At 48.1% G+C, this 13,786-nt stretch overlaps 1 protein-coding gene across 2 annotated transcripts in view; it reads left to right on the forward strand.

The window, feature by feature from the left end:
• The window catches only part of NXN (nucleoredoxin), a 78,846-nt gene that overhangs the window by 45,426 nt on the left and 19,634 nt on the right, over positions 1–13,786 (forward strand). For both annotated transcript variants that reach the window (XR_015741842.1, XM_087924978.1), the window contains exons 4-6: positions 621–721; positions 2,078–2,184; positions 7,278–7,457. Coding sequence is in view for 1 of the 2 variants with exons in the window: in XM_087924978.1 (XP_087781104.1) it covers positions 621–721; positions 2,078–2,184; positions 7,278–7,457 (388 nt within the window). In the remaining variant the exon portion in view is untranslated. The remainder of the gene's footprint in view (positions 1–620; positions 722–2,077; positions 2,185–7,277; positions 7,458–13,786) is intronic.

Consider the following 13,786-nt stretch of genomic DNA (forward strand, 5'->3'; position numbering starts at 1 on the left):
AATGGCTCTGCGTGCCAAGTGTGGCACACGTGCCATAGGTTCGCCATCATGGGTATAGGGTCATGTGACCACACTCCTGAATCCCTACAGTTAGTCCTCAAGTTACGACCAGAACGGAGCCCCAAATTTCTGTCGCTATGTGGGACACGTGTTCATTTCCCTCCTGTTATACGAGCTTTCTGGCCACATTTGTGAAGTGAATCCATGCAGTGGAGTTAGTAACACAGGTGCTGAGCGGATCTGACTTTTCCCCGTGGATCGTGACGCCGGGACACTGCGGCCGTCGTAAATATAAGTCAATTAGCATCCAAATTTCAGTCACCTGACTATAGAGATGCTACAATGGTCACAAGCGTGAAAAACGGTCACAAGTCATGTTTATCGGTGCCGTTGGAACGTCGAATGGTCACTAAATGAACTGTTGTAAATTGAGGACTACCTGTTTTGTTAAGATTCTAGTACTCCATGTGTATCAGTTTGCCAGCCTGCTTGTATATTATCCTAGTTATTTCTGGCACTCGAAGAGAAAAGTAGGGGGTCTTTTTTGTAGTATATCAAGATAATTCCTGGGCTGTTTGCCTTAATTTTAATTTCTTTTTTTAAACTTTTTCTTTCTGCAGTGCCCACCTTGTAGAAGTCTCACTCGGGTTCTGGTGGAATCTTACCGGAAAATCAAAGATGCTGGTCAAAAATTCGAGATTGTCTTTGTTAGTGCAGACAGGTAATTGAATACAAGTCCCAAACTCTGGGGCATAAATCCTGTTTGCTTTTTTTAGCCCTTTTCATACCTGGGTGGAACGGAGCTCAGTGATGTATTCTGAGCCCTCCTTTTTGTATAAAAAGGGGAAGGAGGGAGAGAGGAAGGAAGGAAGGGAATGAAGAAGAGAGAGGGAAGGAGTAAGGAAAGAGGAAGAAAGGAAGGAGGGAGGGAGGAGAGGAATAAAAGAAAGAAAGGGGAAGGAAAGAAGAAGGAAGGAGAAAAGGGAAGGGAAGGAAGAAAGAAGGAAAATGAAGAGAAGAGGAGAATGGAAAATGACACGGGGAGAAGGAAGGAAGGTTTGGAAAATGAAGAAAAAAGAGGGAAGAGGGAAGAAATGAAGGTTAAGAAAATAAGTGAAGTGAAGTGAAGGGGATGGAGGCAGGGAAGGAGAGACTAGTACAGGAAGGGATGGAAGAAGGAGAGAGCGAAGAATAAAAGAAAGAAATGGAGAAAGAAAAGAAGAAAGGAAAAAGGCAAGGAAGCATAAAAAGGGAAGGAGGAAGAAAAGGAAGGAGTAATGGAGGGAGGGAGGAAAGGAAGGAAGGAAGGAAGGAAGGAAGGAAGGAAGGAAGGAAGGAAGGAAGGAAGGAAGGAAGACAGATCAAATACACTGGTACAGAATATGGCTCAATAGTAGTAACTGTGAGAAGGAACTCACTCAAATACAAGCCAGCCGTGTGCAGCAGCTGCCATAAAAAGACAGTTCTAGGCTGCATAAACAGAGGGATAGAATCAAGATCACACGAAGTGTTACTACCGCTTTATAATGCCTTGATAAGGCCACGCTTGGAATGCTGTTGGAATCCAGTGTTGGTTGCCACGATGTAAAAAAAAGATGTTGAGACTCTGGAAAGAGTGCAGAGAAGAGCAACCAGGATGATGAGGGGACTGGAGACTTAAAACATACGGAGAACAGTTGCAGGAACTGGGCCTGGCTAGTCTAGGGAAGAGAAGGACCAGGGGAGACAGGATAACAGTCTTCCAATATCTCAGGGGTTGCAACAGAGAGGAGGAAGTGGGGTCAAGCTATTTTCCAAGGCACCTGAAGGCCAGGCAAGGAATAATGGATGGAAACTAAACAAGGAGAGAAGCAACCCTAGAACTGAGGAGAAATTTCCTCACAGTAAGAACAATTAACCAGTGGAACAACTTGCCTCCAGAAGTTGTGGCTGCTCCAACACTGGAGGTTTTTAAGAAGAGACCGGATCAACATTGGACTGAAATGGTGTAGGATTTCCTGCCTAAGCAGAGGGTTGGACTAGAAGACCTCCAAGGTCCCTTCAAATTCTGTTATTCTAACTCCTATATTCCCTGTAGGTCGGAAGAGTCGTTCAAACAATATTTCAGCGAGATGCCCTGGTTATCGGTACCCTACCCCGATGAAGGACGACGGTCGCGTCTCAATCGGTTGTATGGCATTCAAGGTAAGGAAAATAACTCCCTTTATAGATTGTATCAAGACTGGTGGGTAGTTTTGGGCATCTCTACTTAACCCTAACCCACAACCCCGCTTCAATTCTGGAAGTTGAAATCCACAAGTCTTAAAGTTGCCAAGTTTGGGGACCCCTGTAATTTAGTTCATTGTAATGACCCAAAGGGGCGTGGGACAAAGGCCACACAGCCAGATAATCAGTAGGAGTCCCTTTATTAGCTCCAACTTTGCCCCCAAAGTCCTGGTTACCTTCTGGGCTGGAGAAAAACTCTCCCAGGAACAGCCTTGGGCTGCAGAGGATCAAGTCCAAAACGTGGTGAACAAAAACCGTAACTACAAGTCCCAATCAAGGCAAAAGGAAGTAATTAGTCCGACAGGGCAGGAGCAAGAATTCCAGACGTGAAGGCACGGCAGTAACTCAACACGGTTGGGAGAACGCCAGGAACACAGATGAGCAAAGTCAACACAAGATAAACTCACGTTTGTTCCCTGCAGACGCCCTGCTCAGCTTGCATCCCTTTTAAACCCCCTTCCCAGCTGTGGCTAATGAAGGGAATCAGGGCCCTTTCCTCCCCCATAAGCCATGCAACCACGTTGCTCCCTTCTCCGTTCCTGCCTGCGTGCCCTAGGATGAAGAGGGGGTGGGCCTGGGCCTTCCTCTGAACTCCCTCTCCCTTGTTCTACATCTCCCCCTGCTCTGCCCAGCTGGACTTTGCCCTTCCCCAGTTTCCTGTCAGCTGTTCGTCTTGACGCTCATCTCCAAATTGGGGGTTGGGGGACGACAATCGCATTCGCCTTTTCCGCAGGGCATCACACAAGTGGCCTTGGGGGCAACTGCCTGTTAGGGTTGTGGTTTTTTTGCTGTGCCTCCTGAAGAGGGAGGGCGGAGAGGGCCGTGGCCGCATCCGGCAGGAAATCCGATTCCAGAACAGCTGAAGAACAGGTGGCTGCTCCGGACAGGCTGGCTCCTAACCTGGGTTGGGTTTCTCCCGCAATGGGTGGATTTGACGGCAAGAGACAGCAAAGATCCCGGGATCCCTAAAGGTTAAAATAGAAAGGCTGCGACTTCATTTGGGTCACGTTCTTGTCCCAACTGATCTTCCAAATCTGCAAAAATAAACCCAAACCCCAGACTTTTGCAGGTTTCCTTCCTCCCTCCCTCCTTCCATTCTTCTTTCCTTTCTCCCTTCTCTCCCCTTCCTTCCTCCTCTCTCTTTCCTTTCTTCCTTTGTTCCTTCCTTTCTTCCTCCCTTCTCTGTCCTCCCTTCATTCCTTTCTCCTTTTTTTCTTGGTTTCTTCCTCCCCTTCCTCCCTTCCTCCATTCTCTCTCCCTCCTCCCTTCCTCCTTCTTTCTCCTTCCTTCCTTCTTCCCTCCCTCCCATCTTCCCCCTCCCTTCTTTCTTTCTTTCTTCCTTCCCTCCCTCTTCCTTTTCCTTCCTCTTCCTTTTTCTTTCTCTTCCTTTCCTTTCTTTCTCTACCTTTCTTTATTTTCTTTTCCTTCCTTTCTTTTCTTTCTCTTCCTTTTCTTCCTTTCTTTCCTTTTTCTTCTTTTCCCTCCTTCCTTCCTCCCTTCCATCCTTCTTTCCTCCCCCTCTCCCTCTTCCCTTCTTCTCTTTCTTTTCTTTCTCTACCTTTCCTTCCTTCCTTTTCTTTCTCTTCCTTTTCTTCCTTTCTTTCCTTTTTCTTCTTTTCCCTCCTTCCTTCCTTCCATCCTTCTTTCCTCCCCTCTTCCCTTCTTCTCTTTCTTTTCTTTCTCTACCTTTCCTTCCTTCCTTTTCTTCCTTTCTTTCCTTTTTCTTCTTTTCCTCCTTCCTTCCTTCCATCCTTCTTTCCTCCCCTCTCCCTCTTCCCTTCTTCTCCTTCTTTTCTTTCTCTACCTTTCCTTTCTTCCTTTTCTTTCTCTTCCTTTCCCTCCTTCCCTCCTTCCTTTCCCTCTCTCCCTCCCTCCTCTATCCTTTTCCTTGAAAATCGAAGATGCCGTCTGATTCCAACAAATCTGAACGATTGCAATGGACGGAGGCTTCACACACACACACACACACACACACACACACATACACACACACACTGCACTCCCCATCGCACAAGAAAATTCCCAGCCACTAATTCCACAGGCGGGCTTGGGTGCTGAAGTGCAGCGGGCGGAGTAAAGCCGAATAGGCTCAAATCACCCTCTTCACTCAAGAGGCGTTTTGTTAGTCCAAAGACCCTTTTGGAGGCTGAACGTTAGACAAGCAGTTTGGGAGCCTGTCCAAGATCTGAATCCGCAACCTTGGAACACGGAGGGGGCCGAAAATCAGTGCACAAAACAGTCGAGTTTTGGAAAGCGAGATGCTGGTTTGCGATACGCACGGGTTCCGCAAAAAATTGCCCGCACAGGTACTCCTTGATGACGTTCCTTTAGTGACTGTTCAGCGGCCCTTTAAAAAAGTGACGAGGCCATTTTTCAAATATAACGACTGTTGCAATCATGTGATCCAAATTCAGATGCTTGGCCGGTGACTCGCTTTTATGACAGTTGTAGCATCATCCCGGGGTTGCTGATTGCTTTTTGCAAGCTTCTGACAAGCCAAGTCCATGGGGAAGCCAAATTCACCAAACAATCGGGTGACTAGTTTTAGAAGCTGCAGGAAGTCACTTAACAATTGGGGCAAGAAAAATCATAAAATGGGGCAAAACTCACTTAACAAATATCTCACTTGGCAACAGGAATTTTTGGCCCAATTGTGGTCATAAGTTGAGGACTACCTGTATAATGTTTGTCAACTGTAGCAACTTTAAGATGGTTGGACTTCAACTCCCAGAATTCCCCAGCCAACATTATTCAATATGGCTGAACTTCCAGTATCCCCCAGCCAGCATGCTTTATATTGGGTGGACTTCAAGTCCCAAAATCCCCCAGCCAGAATGCTTTATATTGGGTGGACTTCAAGTCCCAGAATTCCCCAGCCAGCATGCTTTGAGATGGTTGGACTTCCACTCCCAGAATCCCCCAGCCAGCATGCTTTGAGATGGTTGGACTTCAACTCCCAGAATTCCCCAGCCAACATTATTCAATATGGCTGAACTTCCAGAATCCCCCAGCCAGCATGCTTTATATTGGGTGGACTTCAACTCCCAGAATTCCCCAGCCAGCATGCTTTGAGATGGTTGGACTTCAACTCCCAGAGTTCCCCAGCCAGCATGCTTTGAGATGGTTGGACTTCAACTCCCAGAATTCCCCAGCCAGCATGCTTTATATTGGGTGGACTTCCACTCCCAGAGTTCCCCAGCCAGCATGCTTTGAGATGGTTGGACTTCAACTCCCAGAGTTCCCTAGCCAGCATGCTTTGGGATGGTTGAACTTCAACTCCCAGAATCCTCCAGGCCCAAGCTTTCTGGTGGATTAATAAGAAAAGATTCCAGGTTGGTCCTAAGACGAGAAGGATGATCAGAAGGCCTAATCTTCACAACTGGCTGTTCAAATCTTATGGGACCCTTATGATCTCTTGGAGGAATAGAAGATTTCCCCCTATAAATAATCATCCCATGATTGGGAAATGAATGTAGAAATTAAAAAAAAAAAAAAAACTTTGATGCCATCAAAATTTAGGAACAGAACTTTATCGATCTCAGATTAAGAAGGGGCCCGAACCTGTCAAGATCAGATTTCATCTGACCAATTGTATTGCTTTTTTTGAATTGAATAATTTTCTTAATAGATTGTGGGAATGCTGTGTAGACATAGTATATCTTGGCTTTGGCACAATGTTTGACTAAGTCCTGGGCGATGTGAAATATAGCACATAATACGACGTGATGCGGAATGTTGGAAATGTTTAATGGAACGAGGCACTTACTGTCATGCACGGTGGAGCTGTAAAAAAGCACAAAGGGTTTTGATACGGGATTGGGAAATGGCTGGAAGAAACGATGAGATTTAAAATAAACCCTAGGCCAGAATGTTTTCTTTTTATTGGGAATTATACCAACAAAATATAATAAGGAAGAAGTTATATTCGATAATACACGTCATCAGTGCGGCAAAGGATGTTATATGCCCAGAAGTGGAAAGAGAAAATAATTCCTAGTAAAGAGGAAATAATAAATAACAGTTTGACTTGTGCTGAAATGGATAGGCTAACACCAGAGATGCAAAATAAGGATGAATCGGAATATTAGATAATTGGGGAAAGAAAGGAAGGGTTTAAGATTGAAATGAGTTATTAAAAGGACACCTGTGACCATGAGACTTAAATATTACTAAGAACGTTGGAAGATATAAGTTAGGATGAATAAACGTATATATGTTCTGACCCAAACCTGGTTCCAAGGAAGCAAACACGAGACAAAGGTAACAGCGCAACCTTTTAAGGGTTTCTTTACAAATTCCGTTCCTTCCCGATTAAAAGGCTGTTTCAAACTAATTGTCTCTGATAAGAAGGAGCCTTGCTAAGGTGGTGCAAGGCTTCCAAGAATATTAGATAAAGTTAACTAAGAAAGATTTCAAACACAAAGAGTCTCCGAAACAAAAACTAGGATAGTCCGAACTTCCATAAGACTTGAAGTGCTAGAACTTCTTTGCTTCCTGCAAAGAGCTCCGGTTTCTCAGCTGGCTTTTATCTCTTCAGGGAGGGGCCATTATCTTGTAGCCTTACTCCCGAGTCTTTTCTTCGAGCAGCCCTGCGCACAAGAGCACTTGGCACAGGCTCCTCGGGTCCTCTTCCTCACTGCTGCCAGCCTCCACAATCTCCGAAGGCCTCATTCCACTCCCTGATGGTCTTGGCCCCATCCCTGCATCACACTTACGCCCCTCATCTGTGTCCTCGCTCTCCGAGACCTCAGCCATCCGCACCTGCTGCCGGCGAACCACAACAATATATGTGTACATTATACAAATGTCTGTAAGATATATATGTATTTCGCTAGAACGATGACCAAAAGTTATGTCGAAACAACTCCCACCGCGTTCAATGTTTTTAAACGTTATGTTTAATTTTAAAAAAAATATATTTATTTTTTTAAAAAATGACACGACGTGGTTACTTCTCTTCCTCCTCAACTCTCTCTTTATCTTGATTTCTTTTTCGTTTTGTCCCATCGCAGGTATCCCTACTCTTATTGTTTTGGACGCTAAGGGAGACGTCATCACCCGGCAAGGCCGAGTCGAGGTCCTGAATGACCCTGAGTGCAAAGAGTTCCCCTGGCACCCCAAGCCTGTCTTAGAGCTGACCGACTCCAACGCTGTCCAGCTGAACGAGGGTCCTTGCCTTGTCCTTTTTGTAGGTATGCAAACCGTCCCGTCCACCCCTCTGAATGCCAACCCCCCCCCCCCCCCCAGTGGTGGGCTGCACAATTTTTTAACAACCGGTTCTCCGGCTGGGTAGGCGTGTTCGGTTGATCACGCGACTGGGCGGGTGACGTCACTTATCGCACCCAGCTCCGTCTCCCGGCCACTCGCCTCAAAGGCAGAGGTAGGATTCAGCCGGTTGGGGCTGTCCAAACTACTGGCTGGGCCCTCCCCGGTCGTTTTTCGGCCTGTTTTCTGGCTGTTTTAGGGCCGGTTGTTTTGGGAGCCCAAAATGGCCTGAAAATAGCCCCCTCCAAAAAAATTTCCTCAAAATGGTCCCCAAAACAGACCGAAAAACGAGCGGGGCCAGCGGTGGGATTTGCCAGTTCGCCCAACTGCGCGCGATCTTAACAACCGGTTTGTGCAAACTGGTGCGAACTGGCAACGGCCTATATCTCTTTTTCTCTCTTCTCCCACCCCAAAAATCAGATTTTGCTGTCATTTATTTCTCCTTTGCCAACAAACAAGAATGGAGCAAAAAAACAAAATCTGATGGAAGGGTAGTTTGCTATAAAAGCACTTAGGTCTGATGAAGTTTCTAGTCCTCGTGATTGCAAAGAGATAGTTCTGCGGACAAGTTCTTAGTGGAAGTGAAATCTTCTGTAAAAAGTAGTTACGTTTGGTGAAGGTTATATAGTCTTCATAATTGTAAAGAAATACTTCTGGGGGCAAATTCTTAGTGGAAGTGTAGTATTCTATAAAAGTACCTAAGTTTGGTGAAGTTTCTAGCCCTCATTGCTAAGAGATACTTGTGGGGAGAATGCGGAAGGGTAGTTTTCTATAAAAGTACTTAAGTCTGAACAAGTTTCTAGTCCTCATTGCTGAGAGATACTTGTGGGGATAATGTGGAAGTGTAGTTTTCTATAAAAGTACTTAAGTCCGATGAAGTTTCTAGTTCTCATGATTGCAAAAAGATAATTGTGGGGACAATCTCTTGGAAGTGTGGTTTTGTACTTAAGTCTGAACAAGTTTCTAGTCCTCATTGCCAAGAGATATTTATGGGACAGATTTGTGGTGGAAGTGTAATCTTCTATATAAAAGTACTGTAAATCCAATGAAGTTTCTAGCCCTCATTGCCAAGAGACGCTAGTGGGTGGGGAATGCATAGGGTTGGGTTTTTTTTCTTGTAAAAGCACTCAAGTCGGGTGAAGTTTCTAGCCCTCATGATTGCAAAAGAGAGATTTGTGGGGATGGTGGATGTCAAAAATGCGAGGAGGTTAAGAAATTGACTTATATTAACCCTCTTAACTCCTGAGGGTTGATTAGCCATGAGCCCAACAAAGGAAAACGTGTTTTGCATGAAAGCCTTGTGCCACAGTATGGAATTTAGAGCATTAAATTCTAAATTAAAATCTAAATTCTGCAAACTGTGGAATCGTGGTTTGGAACAAATGTGCCAATCCTGCTCCACCCCGGATCAACCTAACATGCCATAGCCTGTCTATTTTGTGCTGTGCCCTCCTCGGCTTGTCTCCGGCCCACAATTAAAACTTTCTTCGGCAATTCCTGTTTTTAAAAAATGCCGATTCGCTTCATGTCCGTTCAACATACAGAGGCATAGAATTAAAAATCATGCAAAGTAGTACACCTTGGTGAGGCCGCACCTAGAATACTGTAGCCAGTTTTGCTCTCAAGATGTTGAGACCTTGGAAAAAAATGCAAAGAAAAGCAACTATAAGATGATGATTAAAGACCTGGAGACTAAAACATATGAAGAACCAGTTGCAGGAATTGGACTTGTCCTGGCTGGGGATTCTGGGAGTGGAAGTCCACCCCTCTTAAAGCAGGCTGGCTGGGAGATTCTGGGAGTGGAAGTCCTCCTCTTAAAGCACCCTGGCTGGGAGATTCTGGGAGTGGAAGTCCTCCCCTCTTAAAGCACCCTGGCTGGGGGATTCTGGGAGTGGAAGTCCTCCCCTCTTAAAGCATCCTGGCTGGGAGATTCTGGGAGTGGAAGCCCTCCCTTCTTAAAGCAGGCTGGCTGGGGATTCTGGGAGAGGAAGTCCTCCTCTTAAAGCAGGCTGGCTGGGGGATTCTGGGAGTGGAAGCCCTCCCTCTTAAAGCATCCTGGCTGGGGAATTCTGGGAGTGGAAGCCCTCCTCTTAAAGCATCCTGGCTGGGGATTCTGGGAATGGAAGTCCTCCCCTCTTAAAGCAGGCTGGCTGGGGGATTCTGGGAGTGGAAGCCCGTCCCTCTTAAAGCAGGCTGGCTGGGGATTCTGGGAGTGGAAGCCCACCCCTCTTAAAACATGCTGGCTGGGAGATTTTGGGAGTGGAAGCCCACCCTTCTTAAAGCATCCTGGCTGGGGGATTCTGGGAGTGGAAGCCCTCCCTTCTTAAAGCATCCTGGCTGGGGGATTCTGGGAGTGGAAGTCCTCCCTTCTTAAAGCAGGCTGGCTGGGGATTCTGGGAGTGGAAGTCCTCCCTTCTTAAAGCAGGCTGGCTGGGGATTCTGGGAGAGGAAGCCCTCCTCTTAAAGCATCCTGGCTGGGGGATTCTGGGAGTGGAAGCCCTCCCTTCTTAAAGCATCCTGGCTGGGGATTCTGGGGTGGAAGCCCTCCCTTCTTAAAGCAGGCTGGCTGGGGATTCTGGGAGTGGAAGTCCTCCCTTCTTAAAGCAGGCTGGCTGGGGATTCTGGGAGAGGAAGTCCTCCTCTTAAAGCAGGCTGGCTGGGGATTCTGGGAGTGGAAGCCCTCCCCTCTTAAAGCATCCTGGCTGGGGAATTCTGGGAGTGGAAGCCCTCCCCTCTTAAAGCATCCTGGCTGGGGATTCTGGGAATGGAAGTCCTCCCTCTTAAAGGATGCTGGCTGGGGAATTCTGGGGTGGAAGCCCACCCTCTTAAAACATGCTGGCTGGGGGATTTTGGGAGTGGAAGCCCTCCTTCTTAAAGCATCCTGGCTGGGGATTCTGGGAGTGGAAGCCCTCCTTCTTAAAGCATCCTGGCTGGGGATTCTGGGAGTGGAAGCCCTCCTTCTTAAAGCATCCTGGCTGGGGGATTTTGGGAGTGGAAGCCCTCCCTTCTTAAAGCATCCTGGCTGGGGGATTCTGGGAGTGGAAGCCCTCCTTCTTAAAGCATCCTGGCTGGGGGGATTCTGGGAGTGGAAGCCCACCCTTCTTAAAAGCATCCTGGCTGGGGATTCTGGGAGAGGAAGTCCTCCCCTCTTAAAGCATCCTGGCTGGGGGATTCTGGGAGTGGAAGTCCACCCCTCTTAAAGCAGGCTGGCTGGGAGATTCTGGGAGTGGAAGTCCTCCCCTCTTAAAGCACCCTGGCTGGGAGATTCTGGGAGTGGAAGTCCTCCCCTCTTAAAGCACCCTGGCTGGGGATTCTGGGAGTGGAAGTCCTCCCCTCTTAAAGCATCCTGGCTGGGAGATTCTGGGAGTGGAAGCCCTCCTTCTTAAAGCAGGCTGGCTGGGGATTCTGGGAGAGGAAGTCCTCCCCTCTTAAAGCAGGCTGGCTGGGGGATTCTGGGAGTGGAAGCCCTCCCCTCTTAAAGCATCCTGGCTGGGGAATTCTGGGAGTGGAAGCCCTCCCTCTTAAAGCATCCTGGCTGGGGGATTCTGGGAATGGAAGTCCTCCTCTTAAAGCAGGCTGGCTGGGGGATTCTGGGAGTGGAAGCCCGTCCCTCTTAAAGCAGGCTGGCTGGGGGATTCTGGGAGTGGGCCCACCCCTCTTAAAACATGCTGGCTGGGAGATTTTGGGAGTGGAAGCCCACCCTTCTTAAAGCATCCTGGCTGGGGATTCTGGGAGTGGAAGCCCTCCCTTCTTAAAGCATCCTGGCTGGGGGATTCTGGGAGTGGAAGTCCTCCCTTCTTAAAGCAGGCTGGCTGGGGGATTCTGGGAGTGGAAGTCCTCCCTTCTTAAAGCAGGCTGGCTGGGGATTCTGGGAGAGGAAGTCCTCCCCTCTTAAAGCAGGCTGGCTGGGGGATTCTGGGAGTGGAAGCCCTCCCCTCTTAAAGCATCCTGGCTGGGGATTCTGGGAGTGGAAGCCTCCTTCTTAAAGCATCCTGGCTGGGGGATTCTGGGAGTGAAGCCCTCCCTTCTTAAAGCAGGCTGGCTGGGTGATTCTGGGAGTGGAAGTCCTCCCTTCTTAAAGCAGGCTGGCTGGGGGATTCTGGGAGAGAAGTCCTCCTCTTAAAGCAGGCTGGCTGGGGATTCTGGGAGTGGAAGCCCTCCTCTTAAAGCATCCTGGCTGGGAGATTCTGGGAGAGGAAGCCCTCCCCTCTTAAAGCAGGCTGGCTGGGGGATTCTGGGAGTGGAAGTCCTCCTCTTAAAGGATGCTGGCTGGAATTTGAGGAGCCCACCTCTTAAAGCATGCTGGCTGGGAGATTCTGGGAGTGGAAGCCCTCCCTTCTTAAAGCATCCTGACTGGGGGATTCTGGGAGTGGAAGCCCTCCCTCTTAAAGCATCCTGACTGGGGATTCTGGGAGTGGAAATCCTCCCCTCTTAAAGCATCCTGGCTGGGGATTCTGGGAGTGGAAGCCCTCCCTCTTAAAGCATCCTGGCTGGGGATTCTGGGGTGGAAGTGACCCTCTTAAAGCATCCTGGCTGGGGATTCTGGGAGTGGAAGCCCACCTCTTAAAGCATCCTGGCTGGGGGATTCCAGGAGTGGAAGCCCACCCACATCGATACAAATTCCCGCTTGTGGGAATGCAGGAATCGGCGCAAAGCAGAACTCCTTTCCTTCCGACGCCGAACGCTCAGATTCCCCCCCCCCTCTTCCCGCCTCAGGGAAATGGCAGCCGTGGTTATTCCCCCACCCCCCTCTCTCCATACAGGGCGATTCCATATGCCGCATTTGTTTCTGCTTCTGCCATCACAGGCGATGTGTTTGCAACCCGCTGTGTCTGAATAGGGTATTTGTGAAACCCCCGGGGCGCACGGCCAGCTTAGTTCATCCGTCTTTAAACAGCACATGCGTTTAAGCCCCCTCTGTTTTCCTTTTTCGGGGGTTTTATGAAGGGAAAAAAAAACGCAGGGGGTGGTTGGTTAGAAGCTCAATTGTGCCATAATTAATTCTTCCTCCTTTCTTTCTTTTTTGGGTTTTTTTTTTGCTTTTAAGCCTTAATCGCCACGTTCCCCGGATTTCCTCTCACAACGAAGCTTGTTCAATGGGGGGGGTCACGACACACTCCTTGCACACACGTACGGGTGTTGGTGTGCGGATTCTGGTTGTCTGGTGTGTAGTTTGTGCAACGGCTGAATTATCCTCTCCTTATAGTCGGTAGGGTGTGTGTGTGTATGACATACCTGTGAATTTTCAGGTAATCCTTGACTTACGGCCACAATTTCAACCCAACATCAGTTAAACAGAGAGTCGTAGGGTGTGTGTGTGGGTGTGTATGACATACCTGTGAATTTTCAGGTAATCCTCAACTTTCAACCACAATTTGAGCCCAACGTTGATTAAACAGAGAATCGTAGGGTGTATGCGTGTGTGTGTGTGCATGACATACCAATTTTCAGGTAATCCTCGACTTACGACCACAATTTGAGCCCAGTGTCGGTTAAATGGAGAGTCATAGGATGTGTGTGTGTGTGTGTGAGAGAGAGAGAGACAGAGAGAGAGAGAGAGAGAGAGAGAGAGAGAGAAAGACTTTTTGCTTGCTGGAAGGTCACAAAAGGGGAATCATCGTGACTCTGGGACACGGCAGCCGTCGTAAATACGAGTCAGTTGCCTAGCGCCTGGATTTTGGAACATACGACCATGGGGATGCTAGAATGGTCGTAAGTGTGAAGAACGGGCCTAAGTCCCTTTTTTCAGTGCTGTTGCAACTTTGTACGGTCACTAAGCGAATAGTTGTAAGCCGAGGACTACTCTATGCAGGTCACTCTCTCTTCGATTCAGTCTCTGCCCCCTTTTCGTTCCCAAGTAAGTTGAGAAGACGGGTTGGGAGGTTGGGAGGATTTGAGGCTGGGGGAGAAAGATTTGGGGGTCTCGTTTTCCCCGCTCCCATTTTAAGCCATTTTTAGCACCGGCGTTTCCAATCCTTGGATGGTTTTGCCTTTGTCTGGATTGCCATTATTTTGTGCGCTGTGTAGTACAACCCCCGTGGGACTCGGGTACAAATGCGTTCGGAGCACAAATAGACATTTGTAAAATGGAAGCTGTTTGCGAAGTGGAGAAGTAAGCCGGCGCTATGAAGGGAGAGGCAGAGAGGAAAGAAGGAAGGAAGGAAGGGAAGGAGGAATGGAGAGAGAAAGGAAGAGAGAGAGAGGGAAGGAAAGGAAATAGAGAAGAGGAATCGAAGGAAGAATCTACGGAAGAAAG

This window comes from Pseudonaja textilis, chromosome 1 (genome assembly GCF_049901715.1).
Source record: "Pseudonaja textilis isolate UNSWEBS1 chromosome 1, rPseTex1.2, whole genome shotgun sequence".
NCBI lineage: Eukaryota > Metazoa > Chordata > Lepidosauria > Squamata > Elapidae > Pseudonaja > Pseudonaja textilis.